Source organism: Scomber scombrus, chromosome 17 (assembly GCF_963691925.1).
Source record: "Scomber scombrus chromosome 17, fScoSco1.1, whole genome shotgun sequence".
NCBI classification, from domain to species: Eukaryota; Metazoa; Chordata; class Actinopteri; order Scombriformes; family Scombridae; genus Scomber; species Scomber scombrus.
Window position 1 is genome coordinate 12,181,512 of NC_084986.1, and position 13,705 is coordinate 12,195,216.

Here is a 13,705-nt window from a genome sequence, read left to right on the forward strand (position 1 = left end):
ATTCTGTTTTTAAAGGCAAAACTGTAAACTCGTCGCTCCGACACAGTGTTTCACAGCCAAGCATTGTTTAAACCCACAGAACAAGACATCTGGAATTTTTCCATCTGATGTAATGCTGCAGGCATAAGAATGATATTTGGGGTTTGAATATTCTACTCAGCTAGAGTGTTTTTTATTTAAGCTTCAGAGGGGTTATTGCAACATGCAGAAAAATTCCCGCACACATACTGTTCATGTTCTAATTTTGAAACTACTTACAGGATGATTTATAGAAACATCATGGCTTGGGGAGATAAGACAGGCTTAATTTTTAAAATCATTTTTGGGAATTTTTGTATGTATTTTGATTGTGGATAGTGTAGAGGAGAGAGTAAAATGAGAGGCGAGATAAGAAGGGTTCATTTTTAAGGGTTATTAGATAAAAGCAACTTAGCCTTTTGATAGTGACTCTTTTAATATCTTATACTTCTGCAAGTAGCATTTCTAGCATGTCGGCCCTTATCTGATAAACATATACTGTAACAGTTATTGTTTTGCAGGGAACATAAAGTACTTTGACCGAATTGAACACGTCTTGACTTGAATCGGTCGGTGGTCACTGAGAGAAAACCTGTTTGTTGATCTCGACACAACTTGCCGTGTGTCTTTGTGTGCCAGAGACAATCTCTGTTTGTGAATGACTGTGTGTGTGTGTGTGTGTGTGTGTGTGTGTGTGTGTGTGTGTGTGTGTGTGTGTGTGTGTGTGTGTGTGTGTGTGTGTGTGTGTGTGTGTGTGTGTGTGTGTGTGTGTGTGTGTGTGTGTGTGTGTGTGTGTGTGTGTGTGTGTGTGTGTGTGTGTGTGTGTGTGTGTGTGTGTGTGTGTGTGTGTCCTTGCCAAGGGACAGGGAGAGCCCTTGGAGAATCACTGTGTGTGTGTGTGTATTTGTTACCAGGGGAAACCCCAGCTTGTTGCTACCAAGTTGAGTTAAAATGCTCTAAAACAGCCAAAGAAAAGAAAGGGAGAGCGAGTGTGGGAGAAAAGCAGGCAGATAGAGATTGAACAGAAGCCCCCCCAGGGTCAGGGATTCCCCACTGTGTGTGTGTGCGTGAGTGTATTTTAAAGACTTGTTTTGCTCATGGCCATCAAACAAAGCATGTTACCAAAAAAAAGCACTGGATCAGCCAAAAGTTTCAGACGGGGACTCAAACTTGGCACTCAGTCTCCTGTGTGATTGTAAGCTGGCCACATACTTCTATAAGGATACAGCTGTAGGGTTGTAACTGTTTATATTAACTATTGATTCTTTGTTTTGTCTGTAAAAGTAGAAAATTGTGAAGTATAATTTCACCACCTTTTATTTATTTAAATTAGATTTTTTTATTTTTTTATTTGGTCAGTCAGTTTATCATCATGTTTTACAAAGAGAAGCATTCAGTCATCACATTTTTTGGCATTTATGTTTTTAAAAAAATGACTAAAACAAATTATGTGGTTATCAAAATAGTTGCCTGTTAATTTTCTATCGATCTACTAATCAATTAATAGTAGTCGTTGCAGCTCTAGACGACTCCGCTAAATCCAGAAGTCATAAAGTTAGATTGTCTAACTTGTTTGCATAACCAGAAGTAACCGTTATTATCAGATTGACCTACATCAATTTAAAAGATGTTTTTCATTTATGGATGGTTGAGCATTGGACCAAATGACCATGAACACAGATAATGATTACATTACATCTTAACAATAAAACATAGAGAAGATTATAATGGAACTTGTAGTTAAACTAAATCCATCACTCGAAAGCACACCCACTGTATTTGGTGACTCACATATATGTGTCTGTGTGTCTGTGTGTCTGTGTGTGATTATAGCACAAGTCCTGGAAGAAAATCAAGAACATGGTCCACTGGTCGCCATTTGTCATGTCCTTCAAGAAGAAATATCCCTGGATACAACTGGCTGGACATGCAGGTATGTGAACACGCATGTATGCTTCATACCAGACACCAAAGGCTAAATATGGGGTCAAAGCAAGATCCTAAAGGCCCTGACACGACCCCCTAATCAGTGGTCTTTGGGCTGACTGAACATGTGGTAGCAGCATTAGAAGCAGGGAACACAGACAGCTAGTTACCTTTCACACAGGCACAGAATATATGTGCTTATTGATGGTCGGATGGTCAGCAGGTGTCACCTTTTCGATGTGTTCAAAGGCTTTAGAAGATACAAGTTCACACATGTTGGTGCTAGTTCTCTGAGGCCAGGTGTGTGTGTGTGTGTGTGTGTGTGTGTGTGTGTGTGTGTGTGTGTGTGTGTGTGTGTGTGTGTGTGTGTGTGTGTGTGTGTGTGTGTGTGTATGTGTGTGTGTGTGTATGTGTGTGTGTGTGTGTGTGTGTGTGTGTGTGTGTGTGTGTGTGGTGTGTGTGTGTGTGTCAAAATAGAGCAACAGGAGCGGTCCGAAAGGTCCTGCTGGTGTCTTGGAGGTTCAGAAACCATGCAGTTCACTTGTGTAAAGCTAGTGTACCGACAAAAGAAATACAATAAAAATCCCAAATGTTGGCTTAACATGTGCTGCAGCTGCCTCACAGTAACACTGTTTCTTTACAGGGAGCTTCAAGGCAGGAGCCAATGGCCGCATTTTAAAAGTAAGAAGCCTTCTTCTCTGTGTTGCTTTGATTACATTCTGGTTTTTAGAGGTTTTAATTGCCAAGAGTATAAAACACTAATAACATATTGATGATATCATTTAGAAACACTGTGAATGTGAGCAGCGCTGTTTGTCGCTCCTGATGAGGGACGTGCTGCGCCCCTATGTCCCTGGTTACCATGGAGATGTAGAGAAGGACGGCCAGAAATACAACCAGATGGAGGATCTGCTGGCTGAGTTCGACTTCCCGTGTGTGATGGACTGTAAGATGGGAGTGAGGTGAGAAGACATCACATGACATCACAACGCATACATTTTGGGATATTATGGACTAGAAAGGCAAATAGCATAGTTCAGTAAATTAACTTAATTGTGTCTTTATTCGAATAATTCTGGTTTATCAGCTTGTTTTATAGTTTTGGATATCATTTATACAAGTTATGATAACATTATACCCACAAAGTAATTGCTATGATTATCGGCAAGTACAGTAGGTCAAAGTTGAGCAAGGAGGTCAGTCTGCAATAACTCCCAGTTCAGGTCGTGATTTTACAATCCGCCTTTGTTTTCTCTTCCAAAGAAGTGTGACGAGCCTGAGAGTTTGAAAGTTTAAAAGCTGTGTCATCGTCTCACTGATCATGTTTCTTGTCCAATCAAATTTTCCGGGGGTGTTTGTGTTCACAGAACTCAGCAGTTAACTTAGAGAGTGTAATGTTATTATTAATGATAGGACTGACGGCCAGTAGCTCTAGATTAAACTGTTCACAACAAAATCTGCAGGCCACTGTGAACAGCTGTGCTGTTCTGTTTGGAAAGACACATATTCTTCACACATTTTTTCTCACCCTCTCTGCTCATCTCTACCTCCTCCTCCTACCTCCTGTGCATGTGTTTCTCATCCACTTTTACTTCTCCCCTTGTGGCCTTCACCACCCACCACTTGTTTTTGCTTATCTTTTAGGACCTACCTCGAGGAAGAGTTGACCAAGGCTCGTAAGAAGCCTTCTCCTAGACCGGATATGTATCAGAAAATGATTGAGGTTGACCCTAATGCACCGATGCCAGAGGAGAATGACAAGAAAGCAGTGACCAAGCCCAGATACATGCAGTGGAGAGAGACCATAAGCTCAACAGCCACCCTGGGATTTAGGATAGAGGGAGTCAAGGTAAGGCTCACAAAGAGAAAGGTGTGTGTGTGTGTGTGTGTGTGTGTGTGTGTGTGTGTGTGTGTGTGTGTGTGTGTGTGTGTGTGTGTGTGTGTGTGTGTGTGTGTGTGTGTGTGTGTGTGTGTGTGTGTGTGTGTGTGTGTGTGTGTGTGTGTGTGTGTGTGTGTGTGTGTGTGTGTGTACATGCGTGGCTTTCCTTCCTTCCTTTCTTCCAGCATCATGTGTTCGTCTCTGCGTGGGTGTATGGGTGTCCTTCAGGGGCATGATCTAACTTCCTGTTTTGAACAGAAACTTCCTCTGAAGTATATGTTTGTACATTAGTCCCTTTGTGGTACAAGAGGACTGTCTGTGGCAGCTCTATAGGCCGCGGCATCTGGCACTGACACAGACAGTGTGTACACACACACACACACACACACACACACACACAAATCTGTCTGTCTCTGTCTTCATTTGAGGGTCGTGGCTATATAAGGACATTCACGGCCTCCTGGTGGTCTGTTGCCATGACACGGAGGGTTATCCCCAGAAACACAGAAATCTGTGAGTGTGTGTGTGTGGGAGAAAGAGAGAAAGAGAAAGAGAGAGACAGAAAAAAATTAGTGTCTAAATCTGTGTTTATCCAAATGCAAATTAGTGTGTTTTTTTAGCTGCAGTATTTTTGAATTATGGTAGATGTATGTGGAAAGTGTCTGGTAATCAAGGTGTGTGTGTGTGTGTGTGTGTGTGTGTGTGTGTGTGTGTGTGTGTGTGTGTGTGTGTGTGTGTGTGTGTGTGTGTGTGTGTGTGTGTGTGTGTGTGTGTGTGTGTGTGTGTGTGTGTGTGTGTGTGTGTGTGTGTGTGTGTGTGTGTGTGTGTGCGCGTGCGTGTGTGTGAGAGAGAGAGAATGAGCCTGAGCTGAACCATAAAGGGTAAAATAGTTCTGTCTCCAAATAGTACGTTGTTGCTTGGCAGCCAGCAGGACTTGACAAGCTCATTTATTCCACTTTGAACCAACTAGTTGGTTACCACTGCTGGTCCTGATTTTGCTGCTCATCTACTATACCACCACTACTACTGTACATTATTACTGCAATGCTACAACTCAAATATTAGTTCCACTGTTACCTTTACTAGTTCTACTACAAGTACTATTTATTTGACTTTGTTAGTTCTCCAGGTGGAAAATTACTATAGTAAGTACATTTACTACAGCGACACTTTAGAGTCAATTTTGGTATATTCACAAAACTGAGACCAGATCCGCAGGCCACGTGATGCCCTCAGGCCCATCTATAAAATGAACATTTGTAAAGCTAAAGTAAATGAGAATCACTAATATAAAATAATTGGTGCTTTTCACTACAGCCATAAAAAATCAGTACAGTCAAAAATAGATTATAGCAGACTGAAGCCAGAGCCATAATGTAAAACATAATGAGCTCATTAAAAATGATTTACTGTTAGAGATTAAACTGGTGTAACAACGAGGAATACAAGTCTGTTCACAGTTTCTTGCAAACCAGAATTAGTGAAATTATGCAGAAACAGACAAGAAAGTCAGATTTTAAAGACTTTTTGTAAATGGCTCTGGTCCATAAACAAAGACTCTTCCTTGCTTTAAGGCTAAATCTCTAAAAATATCTTTCCCTCCCTCCTTTCTTTTTTTTTCAACCATTGTTTGTTCTACTTTTCTTGTCCATCCTCTCCTCTGTTCCTTCTCCTTCCTTCCTTCCTGGATTCAGTGTTCCTTTCCCGTCCTCTGCGTAGACCCTGTACTTTACGTCTCTACAAGAAGCCTGGAAGCTGATATACACTGAATATAAACATTGACTTACTGCGTACCCTAATGATCCCAACTATAATGTATGATTATATGCTCCTTGATCAAATGAAAGTCAAGTTGAACTCTCACATAAAGTCAGTTTTTTCATCCAAATGATCTCTCTTCTCTAGAAAGAGGACGGGACGGTGAACAGAGATTTTAAGAAGACGAAGACGAGAGAGCAAGTCACTGCAGCCTTCCAGGACTTTGTCAAAGGAAAGAAGGATATACTGGTAAGTGTAGTTAACTGTGTGTGTACCCTCAAAACCCTCAGTAGGAATTGATAAAGTTGTATTGTTAATAAGTCCATGGAAATCACAGACATACAGTATGCACACTGTGACCTTAAACCTCTTGGGCCAGAAGAAAAGGGAAGTCCTTGGGAACTCCCTGGGACTCTTTACACATACTGTACAAGCATGCACACATGCACATGCACACACACTTTTGTATAGCTACGTGAGTGAGGACATTCATTGACATAACATGTTCCTTAGTCCCTTTACCTAACCTTTACCATCACAACACTAACCTTAACCCTAACCCTAAACCGAACCTAAACCCAACTCTAACCTTCAGCCTCAAACAGCCCTTTACACGTGTGTCAGAAAGTGAGAACTGGCCAAAATGTCCTCACTTAGCATTATAAAACACACACACACACACACACACACACACACACACACACACACACACACACAGATGACGTTGTCTTAGGTCACTTTTGGGGACATGACATAGATTCACTTCCTGGAGACTTACTCTAACGCCAACCATAACGCCTACTTGCCCTTACGCCTTATCTAACCCTAAACTTAACCACTGACCCAAAAATCAGCGTTCTACCAATCGGGGCCACAGCTTTTTTCCCATGTTGAACAAGCTGTGGATTAACTGGCCTTAAGTATGAAATGTACAAGATATAAAAGCTTGTTTATGTTTTTTTTCTTTTTTCCAGAACGGTTATTTAGCCAGGCTGAAGGAAATCAGAGACACTCTGGAGATGTCCTCGTTCTTCAAAACCCACGAGGTAAAGAGGGAGTGCCAGTGATGGAAGATACTTCAAGATAAATATAAAATAATTATAAACCTAACCATGTATGTCGTTTATAAATGTATCTAAAAAGAAGACAAAAGAATACATCTCATATTTAAAAAGAAACATTTGGAAAAATATGAATGTATAACTATAATATAATGAAGAAAAATATGTGAAAGTTGTTATTCTTACCAATTAGTGTGTGGGTGGGTGTTAATGCATGCAAGGTCATTTTCAGCTTCATTTTCATTATTTCTACACTGGGAATTTGTCACATTGTGGTGAAATGATATTGTCTAGTGGTATATAAATAAGTACACAAAGATGTGTTATACTGTTGAGTTTTCCCATAAATAGAAACCAAACCCTTAAGCAATCTTTTTTCACAATATTTTGGGTTGCGCTTAACTGCAACTTCTTGATTTTTGCAAGACTAGGCTCAGTTCAGAATTAGACTGTCTGTGTTCTGTGGACTGTATTCACTTAATTAAACAGCACGTAGTACCTTTTTTTAATTAGGTGAATTGGTTAACGTGTGTCTGCCGTCACTGCACATACATTTGTAATAAATTAATTTAGTAATTAAGTGCAATTTAATGGCATTAGCTGAAGCAAACATACCAGTGCACCGCAACATATACACAAATAGCAGGTCATGTCATGGAAAATGGACAGCAGCAGCCCTGACCACACGTGCACATGCTCAGTTTCACACTTACGCACACACATACATAACTAAACAGACATGAATTTAAAAAGAAGTTGGTTTGACGAAACAGGAAGCGAGATATGTTCTCAAAGGACTCAAACACACACATAATGTTGAGCAAGTAATGTTGAGAATTTATTGTTTCTTTCTCTGCGTCTCTGCAGGTGATTGGCAGCTCCTTGTTATTCGTTCATGACAGTAAAGGACGAGCCAAGGTCTGGATGATTGACTTTGGGAAAACCACCCCTCTTCCCGATGGAGATGAACTGACCCACCGAGCGTTGTGGTGTGAAGGGAACAGAGAGGATGGCTACCTTTGTGGACTTGATAGTTTGGTGGACATCATTTCAACCATGGTGAACTCTGAGACTTGAAGTCTGAGGAGTTTCTTAATCAAAGTGAACATTTGGACACACAACCACTTCCACACTGTCTTTATTTCTCTGGTGAACACTTTGGACTTCCTAAAGGACATCTTCTCAGATGCATGTTGGAAACCGCATCAATTTCGTAACAATGCTTGGATGCCATCTCTTGTTTCATGTTCAGTGGAAGTTCAAGAGCAAGATTTTCACCATTCATAACCTTCTTATTGTCTTCAACCTTTTAAAGGGCAGTGCGGAATAGGCCTTTTTCACAGGAGACATTTTAACTTGTAATAGCAGGGACAGCACAGGTGTTACTAATAACATTACAAGGGCTCAGTTACATTAAGGGTCCGTTGTGACACATACTATTTAGTATGCCAGAAACAGATTCAGTGTGTTCCAATACACAGTGTGTCAAATGCAGTATGCCAAAAGTACCAGGATGTCCTACTACATCTGGATGCATTTTGCAGTAAGCAACCCATCATGCTTTTCTGGCTATTCTGACCCATAATCTTCTGCACAGTGGAAGACGGGTCACATCGACTGAGCGGCTGAGAAAGAATAGACCAATGACAGAATATTGCAATGATAGAGACTGCAATGGCAGATGAAGTAGTATATCCTGACTGTATGTATACTGCATGCAAATTACATGCAACAGAAAATAGTTTGTAAGGGCAGCTGCAGTTTGTACTAAAAGTCAAAAATAGAAGTATGTGATTCAGAACACAAGTGTTCTGAATAACATTACCTACTGAGACATGACAAGTGTCTCAGTAGGCCATAGGCCAGCATGCACCATATTACTGATATTATTAATTACACCTGTGCTTTTCCTCTAATACGATGTCAAAATGCCTGCTGAAAAAGGTCTGTTTTTACATGCATTATACCCTTTCTACTGAAATAATTCTACATTAAATACCAGAAAACATACATTGCTCAATCCAAATTAAGGGAGAAGGCTGGGGATATTCTGTATTTTTGTTACTGTTTTAAAAAAATCACCTGAAAAGACCAATACTATCAATGTTTTAATTCAGGTTATACATATAAAGATTTTTTTTAAACTAAAAAAAAATAATAATAATTATCTTTAACAGCTGAGCACTTTAACATTACTCAAACAGGAGTAAGGAGTGCAGAGACCTTTTAATGGTATACATTTATTATTGGTTTTGATATTTTCATGGGATTTGTTGATGATAATAAGGAAAATACAGATCCCCTGACCACTATATTAAAGCCACTATATTAGGAATTTTCTGGTAGTTTTGTTAAGATATGTTTGACTAATTTCTTCTAGAAAAAAGCACGTAAACAGTAATAATTAGCCATTATAGTTTGAAAGATGCTATATTCACATAGAAAGTATACAAATATATAGATCTAAACATGCAGAAATTCAAAACTTGACATTGCCAATTGTTTGTCTTGTTCCCAGCTCCTTTAGACTCTAATAGAGATATAATAGAACAATTTATCTCTGATTCTCATTTGAATCAGAGTGAAATTGTATTTCTTACTCAACAAATCTGAACTCCATTTTATTGTTGTTTTTTTTCCCAGTTTGATCACAACTGCAAAAACATGTTTGCATTTAATTACATTCCCACTGTTGGGAGATTGTACAATTCTGTGTGTTTTTAAATCATCAAAACATTATTTTAATTGTGGTTTTTGATGGAAAACAAATCTAGCCTTTTAGCAGTTTTTCACATCTGTTTGAGCGTTCACACTCAGAGCTGTAGACAGAGTTTAAAGACTGTACTGTAGGTTGGTTATTGAGGTTTTCAGTGGCAGCCATGTTTGCCCCACAATAATCTGGCTTTAACTGGCAGTGAGGTGGAGCTACATTATAAAGGAGTTACAGGAGTTAAATTATGGAGGGCATTCTTTCATATGTGACATATTTGCAGCTAACATGGCGTCCATAGTGCTTCCCTAGCCAAACACTTGTCACCCCTCTCACACTTTGTTGGTGTGATTGTTCACAATGTACAGAAAGTTAGCGTTATTATGTAGTTTTTTTTTTGTATTGTTTTGTAACATAGTTTTAGTGTACTCAAACCCTGTGGAACACTTACAGCCATGAACAATCGTATTTAAGCTATACAGTGCCTTGACATTACAAAGCCAAGTCAGACAACTGAAAATATGCTCTTACTTTTAAATGTTACTATGGATTTCTGCTAGTTTTAACTGTCTGTTTCTTCCTTTAGAGTCTTACATGGGTGCATGTTTATTATCCTCTTAAAGTCTGGTGGTTCACTCTGTTTTATTTATAACATTATATTAGGTTTTTTTCTGCTTCATGGGATAGACTGTGACATTTTGAACTTGTGGGCTGTTCTGTTGTTTTGTCTCCAAGCATGTGTTACAACATGAGGGAAAGTCAAACTGTTGTGCAGCTGGCTGACACTGTGGACATCCCATATTCAAACTGGAGGATACGGCTAAAAAAAAGAAGATTGATGCTATTCAGCTAACGCATTAATTTTGGCAGGAAATTCCAGCTGTTATCTAAACTTTGGATGGGCAGAGGAGGGAGAAGGACAAAAAACTTCTACTTTTCATTGATGATCGATGAAACTCAACAGTTTGTTTTTCTCTACCATATATTTAAAATGCCATAGTGTCCAGTTGGTGTTTGCACTGATGGTAGACGTAGAAAGAGACTGATTGCAATTCCATGCAGTGCCTTCTTAAAGAAAAACTTCTGCATTTTGAGAAATGCACTTTTTCGCTTTGTTTGAGAGCGTTAGATGAGAAGATTGACACCATTCATGTCTCTATGATAAATATGAAGCATTCGCTAGTAGCCGGAAAGATTATTTAGCACAAAAATTGGAAACTGGCAGACTTAATTAGTTAATTAACATTCTGTATCTAGTTTGTTTGATCAACACATTTTATTACAGTTTTTATACAGATTACACAAACAAGATATAATTGTTGTGTGTTACCATGGGACAGAGTCAGGTTATCCCCAGTCTTTATGCTAAACTAAGCTAACCAGCTGATGGCTTTAATGTATAGTTGTGAAAATACTATTGATCTTCTCATGTTACTAACTCGCAGCAAGGAAGCGAATAAGGGTATTTCCGAAAATGCTGAACGTTCCTGTAAGACCAACCATCTTAGCTTTTGCTTATGCTCCCAAATGTGCACTTACAGCTGTTTGTTAGTAGGTATCATGTTTGTTCTGGTTTTGCTGGCTTGTGTATTTATTTGGATTGTTCCTTTTAAAAAATGTGTGTATTTGGTGAACAAAAAACAAACATACAAAAAAAACCTGCTTCCATGTCTTTTTATTTTTTTCCAATTCCTGTATCAAAATGTAAGGTCTGGGTTTATGCACATCTGTCTAAATATCTGTTTTTAGAAAAATAGTTTCATCAATCATCAAAGCTGGAGTCAGTGAGTCCTCACATAGCGTCAATTTCACCTGTAAGGACACAACCTCTTCCACCTGACCTCAGAAATCCCACATTGACCTCATGCCTCTCCGGCCTCTTAGCCACATCGATTGCTGTGTTTGCATCATGCTCATTTGACATTCAAATCCCACCTTTCCACAACAGCAGCATCCGGAGCCGATGGGAGAGAAAGGTTGAGAAAGGGCAGATGGATGTTTCATTTTCCATGCAGGATGAAGATGAGTCTCTTAGATAATGTTGGAAAGTATCAAAGTACATTTACTCAAGTACTGAAGAACAATTTTCAGGTACATGGACTTAACTTGAGTTTTTTCATTTGATGTTACTTTATACTTCCACTCCACTACAATTCAGGGGGAAATATTGCACTTTCTACTACACAACATTTATTTTTTTTAGTTACTTTTCAAATGAAGATTTGACACAACAGATGAAATCGCAAGCTTTTAAAATGCAACACATTGTTAAAGATGAAGCAAGTGGTTTCCAACCTTTTGAGCTTTTGTCATACAAAAAGCAGTTTGTCGTCAGGGTCACATTTCAGATGTCTGTGAGTTGTTAACACCTCCACCAAATAGAGATTTTTCCTTCTAAATTTCTCACATGGTTTCATTTCAATAAATGTTGAAATGATCCAATATTTCACACAAAATCAAAGATTAGAGAAAAGGTCCAAAAACAGTACTTTCTTTTTCTTTTTTCCTCTCCCATTAATCATCTCACAGACCCTCAGATTTAACTGGTGACCCTTTGGAAGGGCCTGACCCCTAGTTTGGTAACCACTGGACTAAACTAGTTAAATGAAAATAATGTGGTTCAAACTAGCTCCACCTCCAGCAGCTACAACAATACTTACTTACAATACTTCAAATACATTTTTCTGCTAACACTTAAGTATTTTTACTTTGCTGTATTTTTACTTTTACTGTTGTCAGAGGTCCTTTCATTGGCTACAGCATGCTTCTGCCACTTATTTTTCATTCTGTGCAGGTTTTTGGTTAGAAAGCAAGGATTTCTTTGTTGGATGTTCATGTAATAATTAAAATGCTCCTCCCACATTGCTCCTTGCATTTGGTGCGTCCCTTTATGGTAAAACTTGAGTCTTGATTATAGTAAGACATACCCTTTGCTTAGTTTATTTCCCCTAGTTTAGACCCCTTACATGTATGTCAACCTGTCCTTGTTTAACAGGAAATGTATTCAGTTAACAGGACTTTTTGGTCTAGGAAAAGCTCACAACCTCCTCTACAAAACATGCTGTAACAAACATGGGCTGTGTGAAGCTATGGCACACTCTGCTGTCACTTCACTGACACTGCAAGAACATCTATATCAGAAAGCCAAAGTCAGGACCTAGATTTGCATCATTAGAGTTAAAAATATATCAATATTCTTCTGTATATAATGGCTTTTGAATTTTAGTGATTTATATTTATCACCGTTGTAATTTTTATTTGTATGCTTTTGTCCAATTTTATTACAGTAAATGTAAGCAAAGTAATTAGCCTCCTCAGTTTCATACTTGAAATTAATAGTGTAATGTAATGTTGTTTTTTTTCTATTACAGTTTTTTTCTGAATGTATAGCAGTGATTCTTGAAGCTCTTTCTTTGAAACCATTAACACTTGTAGCAAAACTGAAACTGAATGCACGTTCTCTACTTTACACTCAGTTTGTAATATTATAACACACTTCTAGCAAAACTGTAAATATTGGTCTCTACATGCTACACCATTTTGCCAAATGTCTTTCCACATCGACACATGTGAAAACACTTTTTGAAAATCAGTTCACTTACAAATTGGAGCTTGAGATGAGGTTTAGCCATTTTTTTTCTTTTCTCTTCTTTTCACAAGTGTTCTTCATTTATACTATCAGTGTAGTTAGTGCTTTGTATGGTTATTCAAATGATGGTTTGCGTTTATCATATTGATGCAAAAACACATTTTTTAAGAGTTTGAAGAGTTTTGCAAGAATAGTTTGCTTTTGCAAGAGATGTATAATGCTTTGCTGGTTTGGTCTAAGATTTTGTGGTTAGTGTGTAGAGTTTTGCCAAAATAGCCTATAGTTTCAAAGAAGGTGACTATAAGCAATCAGAAAAAAACTGTAATTGACCATAGTAGTGATTGCAATGTATGTTTTTATAACAACAGGTGGCAGCAGAGGCTCATTTCACTGTCAGGATACAATTTATTTCCATGTTTGACAGCTGTGCGGTGTTTGTGTTTGAATATGTGAATTATTACTGCTTCTTGACCAGTATCGTTGTAAAAGTGATGTTTATTTTAATCTCAATAACACAGAAGTAAAACCTGCACAGTTTCGTTGCAGGATGAACCAATGAGGAGCCGAGTTACTGCCTCCACCTCTTGTCAACAGACCACAACAACAACCAATAGGAGGAGAGTGGGCGGGACTCAAGCGCCAAACCAGAGTTGTTTATAAATCCAGTTGAGTTTACCATTTTGGCGCATGTTTTTTAGGGTGAAATAAACTGTTCTGCCTTTTTAAACATAGTACAAATTACGTCAGGTTAGATTTTGAAGGTG

General features: G+C 38.6%; 1 protein-coding gene across 2 annotated transcripts in view; it reads left to right on the top strand.

Moving 5' to 3' along the window:
- Window positions 1-11,004, top strand: part of itpkb (inositol-trisphosphate 3-kinase B) — a 31,280-nt gene extending 20,276 nt beyond the window's left edge. For both annotated transcript variants that reach the window (XM_062437215.1, XM_062437216.1), the window contains exons 6-12: window positions 1,852-1,951; window positions 2,588-2,625; window positions 2,731-2,906; window positions 3,589-3,793; window positions 5,729-5,830; window positions 6,556-6,627; window positions 7,510-11,004. In XM_062437215.1, the coding sequence (XP_062293199.1) occupies window positions 1,852-1,951; window positions 2,588-2,625; window positions 2,731-2,906; window positions 3,589-3,793; window positions 5,729-5,830; window positions 6,556-6,627; window positions 7,510-7,719 (903 nt within the window). In that variant the 3' untranslated portion in view covers window positions 7,720-11,004. The remainder of the gene's footprint in view (window positions 1-1,851; window positions 1,952-2,587; window positions 2,626-2,730; window positions 2,907-3,588; window positions 3,794-5,728; window positions 5,831-6,555; window positions 6,628-7,509) is intronic.
- The last annotated feature ends 2,701 nt before the right edge of the window (window positions 11,005-13,705 follow it).